The sequence below is a fragment of the Amphibalanus amphitrite genome, unplaced genomic scaffold, assembly GCF_019059575.1.
Source record: "Amphibalanus amphitrite isolate SeventyFive unplaced genomic scaffold, NRLGWU_Aamphi_draft 000094F_arrow, whole genome shotgun sequence".
NCBI classification, from domain to species: Eukaryota; Metazoa; Arthropoda; class Thecostraca; order Balanomorpha; family Balanidae; genus Amphibalanus; species Amphibalanus amphitrite.
In genome coordinates, this window is record NW_024881590.1 from 505001 (window position 1) to 524088 (window position 19088).

A 19088-nucleotide genomic window follows, 5' to 3' on the forward strand; every position below is an offset into this window, starting at 1 on the left:
GATGAACAACGCAAAATCTAATTAGAAATGCTAAGCGAGCTGGCTTCAATCGAGCGCTGAAGCGCGTTTGGCTATTGCCGTATCTTACGTCCGCCGAATACTGTCCCGCACGGCACTCAGGTGCTGCGGTACAGCCTACCTCCCAGGTGTTTGATCGGCTGCTCGTACGCGCTAAGCCGCCTGCGCCTCCATGCTGTGAACACTACCGTTTCTTTCGCTAGTGAGTTTGTTTACAATGTAAAAAGGCGTCTGCATTTTTTGCGGTGTAAGGATGGAATGGACGGTAGAATATTGCAGGTGGCAGAGACTAGCTAAACTAATTAGAAATGAGTAGGTAAAAGTGCATTTACGTATCGTGTAGCTGGAATAACCATCAACAAACTGCCGCACCGATAAGAACTGCAGTTGCCTCTAGTTTCCAGTGGGCTAAATACCCATTACTCATCCTGCATGTAGGCGCGGGACATGTGAGTTGTTATACAAGAAAGGCTTTGACGAACCTCTGCTCAAACGGCTATGATGATTACCTCAGAAGACGTATATTGATTGATCTTGAACCTGCACATAATATTTTTCCGAACACATGCATCAAATGCAAAATGCATTAAATATTTGTCAATTGTCAACAACAAAAATAGAGTTGACATTAGCGATTCATGACACGCGTGACGCGTATGTAGCAGTAATGTAAGCGGCTACACGAGTCCTACCATGCACTGCCTGACTTTGCTGATCTCAGGAAATACATGTATTACATTTAATGACACTCAGATCTCAACTATGAGTGGCAGAGAGCTACACAACAAAATGAGACAACAGCTTTAAAAAACAGCCCTCTGCGGGAATGACACAGGGTACTAACATCAAGAAAACCACCGAGGAAGGAACAAAATGAGAAAACCTCCACGCAAATAAAACGTCTTTTAGAAGATGGACCGCAAATTATATCTTTTGTACGCTCCTATTTAACATCTGATGTTTTTCTTAAAACGTAGTAGGTAATCGGCGTAAGCTGAACAACAAGTTTGAGTGCATCAGACGCGGTACACTGAGCTAACCTTCACCTGACATTGACCTGACATTTAAAAAACCGTCCGAACCTTTTGAATGGAAGGACTTAGGACAGGACAGAGCCCCAGTTAAGCAGAGCTTGTTCGTTGGCCCTGCGCTCTACCCTCCGATCGCGCAATTCCTGGTCTATGGCAGAATTTAGTCCAAATGCACATAGTCGCGCACGGCCGGTTCCCTCAATGAGTTCGGTTGGCTACGGCCTGCCACCAACCGCAACCATACACGTCAGGAGGCTCATAAACATCGAGCGTCCGTCGCACTTTGAACCTGGACTTAACCCTCGCCCGTAAACGGCGATCTGCCACCTTCGCCCATGCAGGGGGGGTTGGTGCGACCCCCCCTTGGCGTTTGAAAACGGAGCGTCGTAGAGCTTAGCGGAAAAAACCAACGGATTGCTCTTGCCGAGATCTCGCGATTGGTGGTCTATTTTTTGGTCCTAGGTCAACATTTGACCTACTTTTGACAGGTCAAAGGTCAAATTTTCGGAAAAATAGACTTTTTTCAACTTTCGGCGGCGATTGCGGCAAAACGGTGGGAGATATCGACTTGAAACCTTCACTATCGTGTTCCTTGATCAATTCTCCATCGTTTGGTATGTATTTCGTTTCACTAGCTCTAAAAATGGCGCGTTGGGAGCCAGTGGCGGCGCCACGAATTTTCGCCAGTGGGGGCAAGCTTGAGGTGACCCGACTGTTGTCTAATACGCCGATCTGCAAAATCCATGAGCACCTTGCCCCGAGATGTTGCCATTCAAAATTATTATGGTTTCAGGTTTCATGCATATGTATTGAGCTGAACCATTAACCCTCGCGGGCCCGCGCGGAAGGCGGGGGGGGGGGGGGGGGGCGTTTTTCGCCTCCCCTAGCGAATATTTGCGATACCTCACGAACGCTTAGGGATAGAAAGACGAAACTTGTTGTACCTTATGCCCCATTAATTTTACATCTTTTGAAGCAAAAAATTTGGACCTAGCCTCCTCGATAACGTCTCAGGACCGATTTCTCTAGGCAAACTTCGGCGCCACAGACGTGAACTTCAACCAGCTGCCAAAAATAGAGTTTTAGAGATAAAGACAAATTACGAGCACGGTTGTGTAGCATTTGACCCAGAAAAATATTTAACTAGCTTTAGTGACCTGAGGTCAGAGATCAGGTCAACGACCCCGAGCTGGGGCTTTATTTTTTTTCGCAAATAACTTCAACAAAAATGATGGTCCTAGAGCTACGGCAGTGGTACCTTCGCATTCGTCTCGTCGAGTCGCGTCGAATGACATATATATTGTTTGGAAAAGGTCAAGTTTTATGTTGACCTCATGTGACCTCGAATGACCTTTGGTTGACTTTAACACATGAAAGGTCGTTTGTGATTATTTCGTAGCCGCTGATCACGATTCTGGCATCCATTTTGCTCTAAGCATTCGTTTAGAGCCTCAGGATGGCAAAACGTGTCTTAATTATTATCCCGGCCGGGCCCGGGGGGTAATCCCAACCACCGCAGCCCGGGGGGGGGGGGCGTTTTTCGCCCCCCTGTATAACTCTGTAAATAAGGGAGGTACGGAAACAAAAGCGATACCAAACGAAAGGTCCTTACGAGACGATTCTAATGCACCTAAGATTTTTGACCTCAGGTCAATTTTCAAGGTCAGAGGTCAATGTCAAAGGCAAAAACCGCCACATGTGTAGTGATCTCAAAGTAATCCTTCTAAAGGACGGCAGGCTGCATCAAACCGGCAAAATTGGCTGTCAAACGAAAGAAGAGAATCTGAGGATTCTGAAAATGTGCTCAAAGTGAAAGGTCAAGGTCAAGGTCACGCTCAAAATTGACCTCAAACTTGGCACTTTTTCGCATATCTTGCGTGCTAACTTCCAAGATGTTTTGAAATGTTTTGAGGCTGATCAGTTCCCTATTTGTGGTTCATCTTACGATACAAGGCTGCTCAAAGGTCAAGGTCACAGAAGAGTATCCCTGCTAGAGGCTATTTCACTGATTCAAGTTAGTAATAATAAATAAGACAATTTTGCAATCCGGAAGCTCTAAATGAAGGCTTAGAGGAAAATAGATGCCAGATTCGTGATCAGCGGGTACAAATCCATCATAAACGACCTTTCATGTGTCAAGGTCAACCAGAGGTCATTCGAGGTCACATGAGGTCAACATAAAATTTGACCTTTTCCGAACAAAATATATATCATTCGACGCGGCTTGACAAGGCGAATGCGATGGTACCACTGCCGTAGCTCTAGGACCATTTTTGTCGAAGTTATTTGCGAAAAACTAAAACCACATTTCGGGGTCGTTGACCTGACCTCTGACCTCAGGTCACCAAAACTATTTTTCTATTTTTCTCTAGGTCAAACGCTACACAACCGTGCTCGTAATGTGTCTTTATTCTCTAAAACTCTATTTTTAGCAGCTATTTGAAGTTTGCGTCTGTGACGCCGAAGTTTACCGTGCAGGGGTCTAGAAAAATGGACCTTGTGACGTCATCAAGGGGGCTAGGTCCAAATTTTTTACTTCAGAAGATGTCAAATTGATGGGAGAAAAGGTACTGAAAGTTTCGCCTTCCTATCCCTAAGCGCTCGGATGCTATCGCAAATATTCGCCAGGGGGGGCGAAAAACGCCCCCCCCGGGCCCGCGAGGGTTATACCTGACTTGAATAAGTGAAAGAAAAAAAGTATAACAAAAAGTGCAAAGTTTGTGGTCAATTTTGAGCATGACCGTGACCTTGAATTTGAATGTTATGCACATCATGGGATTTCCGGACTCTCTTTTTTCGTTTAACATTTGCATTTTAGCCGGTTTTATGCACCATGCCGTCCTCTGGAACACGTACTTTGAGACCATTACAAAAGTGCCGATTTTTGCCTTTGACCTTGACTTCTGACCTTGAAAATTAGCCTGAGGTCAAAAAGTTTAGGTGCTTTAAGGATCTTCTCGTAGATATCTTTCATTTGGTACCGTTTTTGTTTTCGTAGCTGCCTTATTTACGGAGTTAGACAGGTGGGGGAGGGGGGCTACCCCCGGGCTGCGGTGGTTGGGATTGTTATGTGCGGACTTGTGGGTTTGATTCCGGCCACTCTAATCGCCCGAGGCACGGCCGGCCACCGGGGCTGACCGGTCGTCCCCTCCTGAGCCAATACAGTTGACCGACACGAGAGCTAGTGTGTGGACCGGGAGCCGGGGCGAATCGAACATGGCGCGGTCGCAGTGATACGCGAACCGATATGAGACACAGCTCTCTCATTTGACTCGGACTAATGTGATAAGTGTGATACGTGTCTACTTTGCTGCCGAGTGAAGCGTTTCAGTGTTTAACGTGTGACGATGTCGGACTGCGAGCAGGAGGAGCGAGACGCCAAGCCGCCGGGCGCGGCACCGGCGACTGAGACATCGACAGAGCTGCTGACTCGGCTTCTGGGGCAGCAGCTGGAGCTGGCGGCCAGGCGTGATGAGCAACTAACGATGCTTCTACAACACATCCAGCAGGGCGCGGCTGCCGGCGCCCGACCAGTCGACGGCAGCGGCGCGCTTGCGGCGGCGAGTGGCGGTTGCCCGCCCGCGGCGGCGGGTGGCGGCAGCGCGCCTACGGCGTCTGGCGGCGGCGGCGCGCCTGCGGCGACTGGCGGCGGGAGCGCACCTGCGGCGGCCGCGGTTACAGAGAGTGTCGCCGCCGCGGCGGCTGTGCCGCCTACAGTCGGTTCCCGGCAACGGATCTGCCTGCCGGCGACTGGGACGCCAGTCCCCAGGCTGCACTCATCAGCGTCACTCATCGAATTCGACACATGGAGAAGAAAATTCGACGGATACTGTCTGCTCACCCGTGTGCGTGAGCTAACAACAGCGGAACAGAAGGCCGCCCTCATCGCCGTATTAGACGACGACTGGACACGGATCGTCGACTTCGGGCTCCAGCTACCCGCGGACGCGGATCTGGACAGCGTCCTCGAGGCCATGCAGAAGTACTTGCGTCGCCAACGCAACGTCATAGTCGACCGCATGGACTTCACAGCCAGACTACAGCAGCCAGGTGAATCCATCGACGAGTATGTGTGCGCCCTGAGAGAGATAGCAGCGTGCTGTGACTTTTGCCAACACTGTGCCGATGATCGATTCCGGGATCATATCGTCGTGGGCACAATCGACAGTGACGCGCGAAGGCGCATGCTAGAGACTGCCGACCTCACATTTGAGAAAGCGCTGGACATATGTCGTGCCTGTGAATGCGCCACCAACAACAATCAGGAGATCACGCAGTCAGGGACGGTCGGACGGATATCTCGCTACCGTCAAGCGAATCGAACAGGGATTACCCCCGGGCCCGGCCGGGTTACGGTTGCGAGCAAATAAAACTATCGAACTAGATTGCGAGACACAAACCTGTGAAAACGTTATGTTGTTCGTTGAGATGTAAAATGGTGTATTCCTCAAAACAATCGACAGTACCTAGTTCTCTTTTTTCCCGTAGTACGTTTGTATATGTGCGATTCTCTCACACACGATTGATTCCAGAATAAGCTCCATTAGTGCGACCCACACACATTTCCAGATAACCCGGATATGCATACCTATCACATTTTGTCTATACCTCCCTAAGCTCAGCTCAGTCTAAGGGTTCCCAAAAGAGGGTGATCTCTTCTCTGGCCGACTTTTGACAAGGTGCCTCTCAACCTCCTCGAGGTCAAGCTCGAGGGCAGCCTTCGGGTGCAAATGAAAAAATAGTAGGAGAATGAGTGGGAGTAGGAGATATGCGACAGACGGTCCGAGAACGAACGTTCTGCTGATGCACGTGATACGGGGAGTGGGGACCGACGAGTCCGACGACCTTCAAAAACAGGCGTACTATTATGTTATTAACCGCCTATCATAAATGTTGCACCGGTCTTCTGTTCCCCTTTCAACATCAGCCAAATTTTGTGGGGGCAAAAACATAGTCTTGCCCCCACGGCCTCCTGCCAGTGGGGGCAGTCTGCCCCCACTGCCCCCACGGTGGCGCCGCCCTTGTTGGGAGCGCCGGAAGTCGGCAAGGTCACAGTCGGCAGCAGAAATTCGAAAAATCAAAATTTAAATTTTTGAAATCTGATTGTATTTTTGGATTTGGGAGGTCCATTTGCTCCCTATAGAAGCTAATATTGCTGCATATTCCCATTGAGGTGACAAGAATTAGCAAAATAGTGGTTCGGGCGCTTTTCAAAAATAGTACCGGACGCTGTTCCTCTTGTGACGTCATAGCTCCGTGACCTGACCTGACCCGGTCAAGTTTCTTATACCATATGATAGCCAATACTTGCCCCAACATGCATGGGAAGTTTCATCACGATCCATCAACCGATGTCCGTACCACCGGCAGGAAACCTCTGGCGTTGGCACTCAGTTTGTGAAAATCCGGCCGGAGGCTGTTCCCTTTGTGACGTCATAACTCCGTGACCTGACATGACCCGGTGAATTTTTTTTTTATCAAAAGATGCGCAAGGTTTGCCCCATAAGCGCAGCGCCGCCATTTTTGCACTATTTCCGAAAAGCCTCAGGGGGGGGGGGGTTGCACCAACCCCCCCCCCTACATGGGCGAGGGTTAATTAAACAACCGTGACGCGTGCTCTCACCATTCAGAGTTCAACACTCTCACGACTGAACGGCGGAACAATGACCTGACATTGACCTGACATTGACCTGACCCGGCACTGACCTTCTGCAGGTCGGCCGGTGAGCAGCCAGAGGCGCCAGAGCACCATCTACGAGACCAGTGAGCAGGTCGGCCACAACCACCAGATCACCGTGCAAAAATGGTGAGCTCGCAGTGGCTGTGGATGTGTTAGTGACTTTGTGTACCTGTTTTGCAGGGGATGAATGAGTCGTTGAAGAAGACAATGCCACTGGCTAATGGTCAGGTTATGTTTGGATAAAAAATGGCTTCATTGTCATAAAATAACCATGGGCATCCGATTCCATCTGACCCCTGTATCAGTAATTCCATATAAGGGATTTCAACCTTGATTTTCAAGCCAGCGTGAAACTGATTGCTCACTTTGTGGCTGCATTTAAGTGAGCCCTAACTTGATAAAATCGTTTCGCTACTGCGTCCTTTCTCGAGAGTGCCCATCAGTATGCCCGACATTGCGACCCCTGCTAAAGGTACCCATCTGTCTCTGACTTCCATCGTTTCTCTCGACAGCACCATGTCGGCCATCTGTTTCGTCTGCAGCCTGCCGATCCTCAGTCACCAGGTCGGTCTGGTCTGGAAGGGCGGCAGTGGCGCCGACGAGTTCGCCGCCTCGCAGCCGATCGTGACGCGAAGACGCGACTCGACTGTCCCTCTGGGCGCTGCCGCCGAGCCTCTGTCGCCGCCGGGGAGGCCGCGTCGCCGCCGCTCCTCGCTGGCGCAGCTCACCGACCTGATCCGCGACTGGGGACGCGGCGGAGACCGGCGCCGCGCCGAGCTGGCGCGATGCGACACGGTCGCCGACGCCGCGCCCCCACGCTCGCTGCCATTCGCGCGACGCGATTCGGACACTCGCGATCCTCCGCCGCTGGCGCGGCTGACAGAGGCGGTCCCGCCCCGCGGAGGCAGGCGCCAGTCGCTCGCAGAAGGAAACCTTCTGAAAGGGAAGCGGCGCGGCGAGGGTAACGATCTGCGCTCCGACATCTCGCGGCTGCTGGCCTGCCGTGAGACAATGACCGAGCTCTGGCGAAAACGCCGCGAGACGAAGGAGGGCAAGGCTGATCGCGGCGAGCGACGACCGAGACGCCAGTCGGCAGCGACGGTGGCATCGCCGCGAGATATCAAGCCGCCTCCCTCTCCGGACGGAAAGTACATCGAGCCTCGAGCTCTGATCGAGGCCCGCCAGGCGTCCCTGCTCGACCACCGAGACAGTGAGTCACACGACTCGGCGGCGTCACGCGACTCGCTGGTGTCACGCGACTCGGGCGTCACACTCGCCACCGGCTGCGAGGACCGCCAGAGTCCGACTCCTGCGAGCCTGCACCACCGCGTCTCGCTGCCGACCATCACGCCTCTGGTTCCGCGCGTCCACCCGCGCGGCTGCATCTCGCCGGAGCCCAGCCTGGGCCTGGGCCGCGAGTCAGCCAGCCCGGCGGCTCCGGCAGCTCCGCTGTCTCGCAGCGGTGAGCTGCTGGTATCTCCGGACGTAGCTCCCCCGGGGTCACCGCGCCACGGCCAGCTGCGCCGCCAGGGCACCACCGTCGAGGAGAGCTCGCCGGCGCCGCGCGGCCGCAGCGGCTCGCGGCCTTTCCTGTCGCCCGACCCGTTTGAGCTGGAGGCGGCGGTGTCTCTGCGCGCCCGCCGGCGTGACTCGCTCTCGCCCGATAGCGCCGCGGAGGAGATGAACATGGCGCGCCGCCTGAAGAGCCACCGGCTCTCCGGTGAAGAGTCCGGCGGCCGTAGCCGACGGGGCAGTCCGCACGCGCTACACAGGTCAGTGATTGGCCTGGGGTGCACTGTGTGATGCTGCTGACGGGGTCCCGCGGGGTTCACTGTCCGGAACATCGATAATTAGGTCATTGAATGGTACATCTGAGGCGTAGTCAGTACCACCGACGGAGAGCCAATCACTGTATATCAGCTGCAGGACATTGGTTTATGTGAGACTTGATGGCGGTCAGGATTTACTTAGCAACGGTTGACTATTCTGTTCGGGGGAATTTACTATTTATGTTATAAGTTTAGAATTTCACTAGTTACTGAGATATAAAACATTCAACCTTTCGCAGCTTTCATTTTCATTTACGACGGAAATTAAATTTAATGTTATTTTTACAGCCCATCTTTGTACAGCTTACGCTTCAGCTGAAGTTCGTGTTTCATATAAATGATCCCAAATTTGATATTCTCATGTGCCCCGACAGGTCACCAGATGGCTCCAGTGCCAACAGCTCGCGAGACGCGTCTCCAAACTCCTCTTTCCGACGTCAGTCCACGACAGAGGAGATCCTCATCGCAAAGGTAGCCAAAAATATGCCCGCCAAACAGCACAATGACGGTGGCATTTTTTAGCGAAGGCAGGTCTTGCCCTGCTTTGTGCCGAAAGAGTGAGAGAGAGAGAGAGAGAGAGAGAGAGAGAGAGAGAGAGAGAGAGAGAGAGAGAGAGAGAGAGAGAGGGAGAGAGAGAGAAAGAGAGAGAGAGAGAGAGAGAGAGAGAGAGAGAGAGAGAGAGAGGGAGAGAGAGAGAGAAAGAGAGAGAGAGAGAGCCATTCAGATGTTTTTTTACGCAACATCTGGGCTAAATATAACTGAAGCCGTACTGAACTACTTCAACAGGGCTTCCGGCGACAGTCGACGACTGAAGAGACGTTCCGGAGCCGCAACTTCCGGCGCCAGTCCACCGTGTTCGAGGATGTGGCCAGCGTGCACACCCGCTCAGAGTCGTCCACGCAAATAGTGAATGGTATGGAGCGAAAAACTCACTAAAATAGGAGGAAGAACGGTGTAGTAGATTTACTACCAGACGTTGATGAAATTAATTGCCGTTTTTGAATACCTACGATTTTGCCTCTTTTCGCATTGATGATTCTTGTTACAATGAAATGAATTTTGCAGTGGTTTTACCGTAAAACCCACGGGTTTGGACGTTGATTATGAAATTTTCTGTTTAGGATTTCCATTTCTTTTGAACCGAATTCCTTCCTAGATTCCCTCTAATCCGTCCGACATGCGTGTGTTTGCAGAAGAAGCGTCGATGTACGACAACAATAACTACCACGAGGAATGTCTGCGCTGTAACTCCTGCGGACAAAACTTGACCGGGCCGAACCAGAAAAGGGCTCGACGACACAGAAACACGGTAAATTGTTGTACCGATATGTCATCTAGTACCATCCAGGGTTAGGAGTGTGGACAGAAAAGGAATAGTAACTACGTGGCGTGACCAATCTGCAATAATTCCTAAATAAAATCTCCCATCGCATTGCCTGCAGCTTACTAACGTTGAAGTGGCATGAATGACTCAAAACATCAAGAAAATACAAGGTCACTGATTTACTCGTACACCAGAGAACAGGTAGCAATCAGCGATCGGCTCGCAATTTCCTGGTTTGATGCATTGGCTAATGTTCCAGATCTACTGTGACCTGCATTTCGCCGACCTGGCACTGATGGAGAGCTCCGACTTCATGAATCAGCTACGAGCCTTCAAGCCGCAGAGTCTGGGCTGCGCCGTGGCGCGCCGGAAAAGCTCCACCACACTCATATTTCCGCTGCCACCTCAGGCGTGCTCAGGTCGGGTCATTGTTCCCGACCCTGTCACCGCCACCAATTCTTTGTGGACTTCGTATAAGCTTCGGAGCATTCGTGACGCATCAACCTTCACCTAATGTAATGGAAAACACACATTTTTTATCCGTAACGATTACAAATTTATTAAAAATTTGCATACGTTGAAGTACTCGTACTTTGTTTTTAGTAACGCAACAATGGGTTAGTATTTAGTGGGGTTCACTATAGGATTGCCGCAGGAAACACCGAAATAAGTGATGCTATGCGGTTGACTATACATTTAGTGAACTTGACTATTAGTGAAGTGTGTATTTCGGCGTTTTCAGACGAGTTTTGCCGCGGCTACCCGCACAACCTGATCGTGACACCCGGCTACTGGGTGGAGTGCTCCGGCCAGACGGCCCTGGACGAGATCACCTGGACGCTCGGCGAGGTGGAGGAACTCGAGACGTTCGAGCAGCACGCCATCGAACAGGACGACAGCGCGGTGAGCAATTAGTTAACATAGACAGCGCGGTTAACTAACGGGACCACAGCGCGGCAATGCGACAGCTCGTAGTTGGCGACACAACAACAGTATAGGTGTTCCTGACATCGTAAATGTCTTTGATTATTTAGGCTTGAAATGCATATTAACACCAAATTTTTATCTACCATCGAGATTCTGGAAAACGTACTAACGATTCATATCTATCTCCCCCCTCTTTTTTCTTCCCCATTTCTCTCCCTCCCCTCTGCCTCGCTCTCTGTCTGTCTGTCTGTCTGTCTGTCTGTCTGTCTGTCTGTCTGTCTGTCTGTCTGTCTGTCTGTCTGTCTGTCTGTCTGTCTGTCTGTCTGTCTGTCTGTCTGTCTGTCTGTCTGTCTGTCTGTCTCTCTGTCTCTCTGTCTCTCTCTCTCTCTCTCTTTCTCTCTCTCTCTCTCTCTCTCTCTCTCTCTCTCTCTCTCTCTCTCTCTCTCTCTCTCTCTCTCTCTCTCTCTCTCTCTCTCTCTCTCTCCGTAACCAGTCGATGGATGCCGACGATGAGCCCGTGCTGCCGCTCTCGATGCGTCGTCTGCTGCGCGTGCCAACCATCCGCGCGCCGTCCCGCGACAAGACGCCTATCGAGGAGCACTTCGAGAAGTACGGCTCCTTCGAGCTCACCTCCATCGAACAGGAGACCTACGAGAAGTATTTCTACGGCACCGAGCACTGGAACTACTTCACACAGGACGAGGACCTGGGACCGATCATCCTGAGCCTGAAACAGGAGACCATCAACGGCAGAGACCAGTTCAGGTGAGACCATCGATAGCAGGGACCAGTTCAGGTGAGTCCATCAACAAGAGGCACCGTTCCGTCCTTCTATCCTCAGGATACTGAAATCCTTCTCCTCCACGCCGCAACCCCCCTCCGGGCTGGACAGGCAACTTTATCTCATGCGGGCTGCTCCCTTGGAGCGGCACCGCTGCTCCCGAGGGAGCGCACCCCGTAGCCGGGTGCAGTGAGTGCCTTGGGGCTGGGTGGCCTGTCCTCTGGACGGGCTCAGCCCCGGCGACTCACTAGGGTCCCTGCCCAGACCAATGTCTCCCCCTATATCCTATCATCCTCCCGGCTCTGAAATGGTCTCATTGGACCGAAAGGGCCTAACCCAAAAAAAAAAAAATCAACAAGAGGGACCGGCTCAGGTTGGAGCCCCGTGAAGTCTTGTCTCAGAGTGATAGCTGTGTCCGTGGATATTCGGTAGTTACTTGGAATGTGCGTTGCATTATTTTGCTTTCAAAACTTGTCTTGGATACTAATCAGGTCTTTCCATTATTCCTGGCCATTGCAGGAATTACGTGACAACGTTAACCCGGCCGGGCCCGGGGGGGGGGGGGGTAATCCCAGCCACCGCAGCCCGGGGAGGGGCGTTTTTGCCCCCCGTCTAACTCCGTAAATAAGGGAGGTACGGAAACAAAAGTGACACCAAACGAAAGGTCTTTACAAGACGATTCTAAATCACCTAAAATTTCTGACCTCAGGTCAATTTTCAAGGTCAGAGGTCAAGGTCAAAGGCAAAAACCGACACATGTGTGGTGATCTCAAAGTAAGCGTTCTAGAGGACGACAAGATGCATGAAACCGGCAAAATTGGGTGTCAAACGAAAGAAGAGCATCTGAGGATTCCGAAACTGTGCTCAGAATTAAAGATCAATGTCACGGTCACGCTCAAAATTGACCTCAAACTTTGCACTTTTTCGTACATCTTGCGTGCTTACTTTCAAGATGTTTTGAAATGTTTTGAGGCTTATCAGTTCCCTATTTGTGGTTCATCTTACGATACAAGGCTTCTCGAAGGTCAAGGTCACAGAAGAGTATCCTTGGTAGAGGCTATTTCACTGATTCAAGTTAGTAATAATAAATAAGACAATTTTGCCATCCGGAAGCTCTAAATGAAGGCTTAGAGGAAAATAGATGACAGATTCGTGATCAGCGGGTACAAATCCATCAAAGGCGACCTTTCATTTGTCAAGGTCAACCAAAGGTCATTCGAGGTCACATGAGGTCAACATAAAACTTGACCTTTTCCGAACAAAATATATATCTTTCGACGCGGCTGGACAAGACGAATGCGATGGTACCACTGTCGAAGCTCTAGGGCCATTTTTGTCGAAGTTATTTGCGAAAACTAAAACCACATTTCGGGGTCGTTGACCTGATCTCTGACCTCAGGTTACCAAAGCTATTTTTCTATTTTTCTCTAGGTCAAACGCTACACAACCGTGCTCGTAATTTGTGTTTATCTCTTAAACTTTATTTTTAGCAGCTATTTGAAGTTTGCGTCTGTGACGCCGAAGTTTGCCGTGCAGGGGTCTAGCGAAATCGACCCTGTGACGTCATCAAGGGGTCTAGGTCCAAATTTTTTACTTCAGAAGATGTCAAATTGATTGGAGAAAAGGTACTGAAAGTTTTGCTTCCCTATCCCTAAGGGTTCGGGAGCTATCGCAAATATTCGCCAGGGGGGGTGAAAAACGCCCCCCCCGGGCCCGCGAGGGTTAAATGGCTACGATTTGCGTTACATAGCGCTGTGTCCTCAGGATCATTGAAAAATCGTTGTGTCAAAATGCTCAACTGAGTACTATGACAAAGCATTGTCCCGTCAGGATCATGGTACGGGCCATCAGCTACACGGTGCACGGCCTCGTGCCGGCCTCGTGCGTGTTCGCCGACCGCTACAACCGCGAGGAGGTGGTGCGATCGCTGGGCAACGAGATCAACCTGAACCCGCCGCTGCTGCTCAGCCAGCTGCCCGACATACCCGAGGAGCTGCTCAAACTCGACCAGGTGAGCAGCTGCTCAAATTCGACCAGGTGAGCAGCTGTTCAAATTCGACCAGGTGAGAGACTTCTGACAGCAGCCCGACATACCCGAGGAGCTGCTCAAACTCGAGGTCAGTGGTCACCGCCAGCCGCCCCACAAAACTGAGCAGCTCTTAAAAATCGACTATATAGGTGATTTACACAATGTGCAGTACCAGTTCCGCTGTACCAGTCCGGACCAGTTCTACATATCGAACCTCTCCGGAATGAGTATAACGGAAATAAACGTAGGATAACAAGAGCCAGTTTTTCTTTTGTCATAAAACACATTGGAGATGAACCCTTCACCTTTGCGATAAGCAATGAATGAAAAAGTTTAATTGGGTAGGAACTGGTACACGACAAAAAGTCTGAGGGATTAATGACGATTACGAGATATCGTGTGACATCGGACCATCCCAAGCAAGGCGACATTGCCGCCAGTTTTTGTGAAACAAGCCCCCAATTAACAGCCCTTTCTATAATTCGTGTCATGTTTCGGAATACTAACGTTTAACGTTGACTGAATACCAAAGACTGAATGTGTCCGAGTCGCATCTACATACAGTTTAAATGGGTTGAAAACGGACAAGGACCATGCTTGCTTGACCCATCACACGCTATGTGCCATTGCATTTATGTATTTGAATTTAACCCGCGCACCGACGGGGAGGGGGGGGGGGCGAATATCCGCCCCCCCCCCTGAGGTTTTTCGCGAATAGCGGGAAAACCGCGGCGCGCCGCGAAATTTGGTATGACTATTCCCTTATCAATTTTACACATGGTGTGCAAGTTTGAACCTCCTACCTTTCAAGGTCAGGTCACCAGGTCACTTTGAATGACCCAACCTCAAGTCACTTTTTTGCAACTTTGTCACCGTGCCAGAGCTACAGTAGATGTCGGAGGCCTTTGAAAGTCGCAGGATGTTATAAAGTCATTAGTAGCTACAATTTGTTTATCTCGGAATTTTGATATCGGTGACCTAAGGTCAGGTCAATTTCGCGACCTCCCCATTATAAGTCAATGGGGGAAAAATCAACTCCCTGTTTTTACCACTAAAACGGGTCGGAATGGCCCCATATACCATACATGACTTCATATACGATCAACCTTCACTACCTTGAGGTCTGTTTTGCTGTTGGGCAGCTGTGAGGTCATGTGACGTCATCAAAGGTCACCAAAGGTTTTTGGCCAATAACTCCGTACAGGAACAAGATACAGACGCGTGGATGGTCTCATTGTGTTCAGCTCGTCAAGACGCATCGAATGATATACATGATGACCTCGAGGTCACGTGACCTGAGGTCAACCTTTGACCTTGACCTTTCGAGGTCAACATATATATCATTCGATGCGGATTGACAAGAGGATCACGATGATGCCCTTAGTTTGTTCCTATCTTGACTAATTCGAAAGTTATTCGAGAAAAACTCTCTCCATATTTAGCGCCGCCATTTTGACTTTTTCGACCCCTGTGACGTCATCTTTGACCTGACCTGAAAATGACCTTAGTAAAAATTGTAGATCTTGACCGTGCGTATCCGATGTCGTTTACCGCTTGTCGCTATCTTGCTTCGTTCTCGAGATCTCAGGGGGGGGGGCGGTCATCCGCCCCCCCCCGTCGGTACTAAGTTGGCGCAGACCCCCGTCGGTGCGCGGGTTAAGTATGTACTGTAAAGAAGAAGACAACCTATGTCAAAACTATTCATGCTGCGCTGGATGTGTCATTTTTGACAACTGTTGAAAAGGGAGCCTGTGTTTCACAGGTGTTCATCAAATCTGAGCTCAAAGTCGGAGTCGTGTACGTAAAGGAGGGGCAATATACCGAAGAGGAGATTCTCGATAACAACGAGAGCAGCCGGCAGTTCGACGAGTTCCTATCCATCCTGGGGGAGCGAGTGCGCCTCAAAGGTAAGAGGGAGTGTCACAGATGATCACAGCCGATGAATATGGTGCGGAAGGGCTCATGTAAGTGAGACATCAATTCTCAGGTCTACATACATTTTGGGGAAACAATTAATCGTTTTCACGAATGATGAGTGTAGCCATGAGGAATATTTGTGCAGCTACAACTGAAGCTGCCTCAGTCAAGCTGAGCTTATTTCCATGTCATATCCTAACGAGTGTCCCCTATACACGTCACTAAAGCGATCATTTTACGATTTGTCAGGATTCGACAAATACAAGGGAGGTCTGGACACGGTGCACGACCTCACGGGCCTGACGTCCGTGTACACAAACTGGAGAAGTATCGACATCATGTTCCACGTGTCCATTCTTCTGCCGTACGAAAAACAAGATATCCAGAAGGTGAGATAGCTAATCGAAAATCTGTTATAAAAACGGCCATCAGAACAGATTTAATGAAAAACCTTTTGTATCTTAGTTTCAGCTGACTTCATGCGCAAAAGTTTTATCATATAAGGAATTAAAAGGTCGCTAGGTCGTCATTTATTTCCACTGCCCCCCCCCCCCCATGATCGCCCTCTGTTTGCCCTACATTTTTCTGTCACACCAGTCCCACTTCTGTTGCAGCTGCAGCGTAAACGTCACATCGGCAACGACATCGTGTGCGTCGTGTTCCTGGAAGCGGACGACACATGCTTCTCACCAGCCTGTATCAAATCGCACTTTCTTCACACTTTCATCGTGGTTCGCACGAGTCCAAACGCCACCAACAAGCCAACCCAGTATCAGGTGAGTGCATACAATGGGACAATACACACGGCCCTATAACACAGATGTGAAAGAGATACCGGTATTTGCTCTGACTGTACCTCGCGTAATCCCGGTCGGTGTAATGACGCACCGCCATAAAACACTGAACTGGGGAATGATAACGCTTATACGAACGCCTTTGTTGACTGTCTGCGGTTGCAGGTCTCCGTAGTTTCTCGAGACGAGGTCGGCGCCTACAAGCCGTACCTTTGGGAGCAGTCCACCTTTGAGAAGGGAGCCATGTTCAGAGAGTGGCTGCTCACGAAAATCGTTAACGGCGAGCGGGCCAGTTACTCGGCACCCAAGTTCGCGCGCATGCAGGAGCGGACCCGCAGTCAGATGCTGGAGGATATAGTGACGAACGTACAGAACCACGCGGAGACGGGACAGCTGCCAAAGCCGTACAGGTAAGCTGCGACTGAAGGCTGGAGAGACTAAATGAGACACAACAGCCAAGAGACATAGAATTGTGAGGGTATGCTACATATACATAAGTAGGACCTTCGACAGGACTGATTAAAGGTTATATGAATCGTACACGCATTTAAACATTATATTGGAAGTTGAGAAGAGGCAGCGGCACTAATTTAACGCTACGATGCGATTTTGACGTTTTGCTGTGATGTCGTATCGGTATGTGGCATTTCAACGAACGCCCGGCTCAGCCGGTCGACCCACTTACCAGTGCAGTGGCCGACTGACTCAGCGTCTTGTAACGACCTACTGACCTAGCCTCTTGTGACCGTCTGACCATGCTCCGATGACCTGATTCCACTCCGATGACCTTACCCCGCTCCAGAGACCGTCTCACCTAGCCTTCGGTGACTTTCTCACTCATCTTCGGTGACCCCACTTCGATAACCTGTTGGTCTGTTGGTCTAGCTCCGATGACCCCGGTCTAGCTTCGATGACGAAGTGTGCCATGTTGTGTATCCCAGGCGCGGCTCGTGGCGGCCCATCGGCCACATGCGGCCGTCCTCACCTCTGCTCGACTCGGTCCGTGACCTGTTCGAGGGATACGACCAGCTGGCTAAGGACTTCACCAAGGCCTTCCACAACCCCGAGCAGGAGAACCCACTCTATGACGTCACCTTCCTGGTGGGGCAGAGCAAGCAGAAGATGAAAATGTACGGCGTACGCGCTATTCTGGGCGTTCGGAGTCGGTAAGTTGAAGAAGTTCCCGTTAACCCTATTAGTGGCAGGGGGGGGGGGTTGTTTTTATCCACCCCTCAGGTTTTTCGGGAATATCTCCGAAACCGCTGAAGCTACGATGCTGAAATTTTCTGACTTTTCCTAAAACTAAATTGGGCACATTCCCTGAAAATTTCAAGTTCATAACTTTACCAGGGGCGGCTCCAGAGCACTGGAAATTGGGGGGTCCTATTCGTGAAGCGAGTCATTTGGGCGAAGATCACGATGCTGCACCAGTTTTACGAACAGTGAATGAAAGGTATCATGTGATAACATATACAAAGTTATTGTGCATCCTCTTGACACGTTTTTGCTATAATAGGCGGATACAGGCGTCCAAAAAGGGGGGTTATTTTTTACCTCCCAACATAGGTGCCCTGACACCGCCTATGCATGACCAATACAATTTTAGTCGTTCTCTCATAAGAAAATTGTAACATAACAAGACCATTGCCACCCTTTTTAGAAACAGTACCAACAAAAACCTTATTTACTATACTTTTTGTGTACCCCCAATCTCAATGATCTGTATCCGCCTATGATTTTTGAAAATGCATATTTTTAGGATCCATGTGAATTCCTGGTTCATTCTCTATCGATCGGCAAAAGTTGCGTTAAGATTGGTTCAGAAACCTGGCCGTGATAAACAGTCTAAAATGTATCTGCAATTTGCCCGTTTTTACCCCCCTCTACCCCCCTATTGACATTTTTTAATTTTATTTTTTTTTAGAAATGTAGATCTCGTTGAGCCAAATCGAATGCCGTTTGAATTTTGAAAATCGGCCGGTTAGATCTCGAGATATCAAGGGGGGGTCGTAAACAGCCCCCCCCCCCTGCCACTAATATGGGGTAGCCAGGAGCCTGCCACTAATAGGGTTAAAAAATATTGTGCTTGACCATGAACTAAAATTGTCATGTGCGTAAAAATTCATTTTGCCTCTATTTCTCTGTCGCTTTTTTAATTTTACGCCTACCTCACAGTCTTTCATGATTCTGTTGCTTTCCACCAACTTGAGGGAAAGTCGGGAAAATACGTTACGGAATACGTTAGCAGCCTACTAGCATTAGCTGTTTCCTATTTATTATGCACTCTTTTTAAGCACATCTTCTCCTCGTTAAATGTGATACGACGATCCTTCGACATTTGAGTCTTAAAAACTAAAACTTATCGTATAACCCTGCCCGTATAGGGGGGGGGGGGGGGTCGAACGGACCCCCCTCGGTTTTTCGCGAATAACTCGCGTAAAAAGCGGCCGATCACGACAAAACTTTCAGTACCCTCGAGTTGATCAATTTTACACCTACTCTGAAAATTTAATGACCCTGACCGAAATGACCTTTGACCTGTGACCTACTTTTCGAGACCATGTTTGGCCGGAATGGCGATTCGGCGTATGTCGGCTCGCATTAGCGGCGCGTTTGCAGTCTTTTCGTGGTTTCAAGCGTTCAAACATCTGAAATGATGTTGGTCCCATGCATTAGGGTGGGTGTCAAGGTCACCGGAAGGTCAGGTCAGGTTATTGACCTTGGATGACCTCGGTTCGCTTTTTCGAGTTTTACATGT

General features: G+C 50.1%; 1 protein-coding gene across 1 annotated transcript in view; it reads left to right on the plus strand.

Annotated features, from left to right (window-relative positions):
• The window catches only part of LOC122380279, a 30490-nt gene that overhangs the window by 3725 nt on the left and 7677 nt on the right, over positions 1-19088 (plus strand). Inside the window, exons 2-15 of the mRNA XM_043363316.1 lie at positions 6765-6855; positions 7242-8501; positions 8933-9029; positions 9345-9471; positions 9752-9867; positions 10142-10301; positions 10625-10785; positions 11303-11574; positions 13421-13601; positions 15382-15526; positions 15786-15925; positions 16151-16312; positions 16496-16740; positions 17272-17496. Of these exons, the coding sequence (XP_043219251.1) occupies positions 6765-6855; positions 7242-8501; positions 8933-9029; positions 9345-9471; positions 9752-9867; positions 10142-10301; positions 10625-10785; positions 11303-11574; positions 13421-13601; positions 15382-15526; positions 15786-15925; positions 16151-16312; positions 16496-16740; positions 17272-17496 (3382 nt within the window). The remainder of the gene's footprint in view (positions 1-6764; positions 6856-7241; positions 8502-8932; positions 9030-9344; positions 9472-9751; positions 9868-10141; positions 10302-10624; positions 10786-11302; positions 11575-13420; positions 13602-15381; positions 15527-15785; positions 15926-16150; positions 16313-16495; positions 16741-17271; positions 17497-19088) is intronic.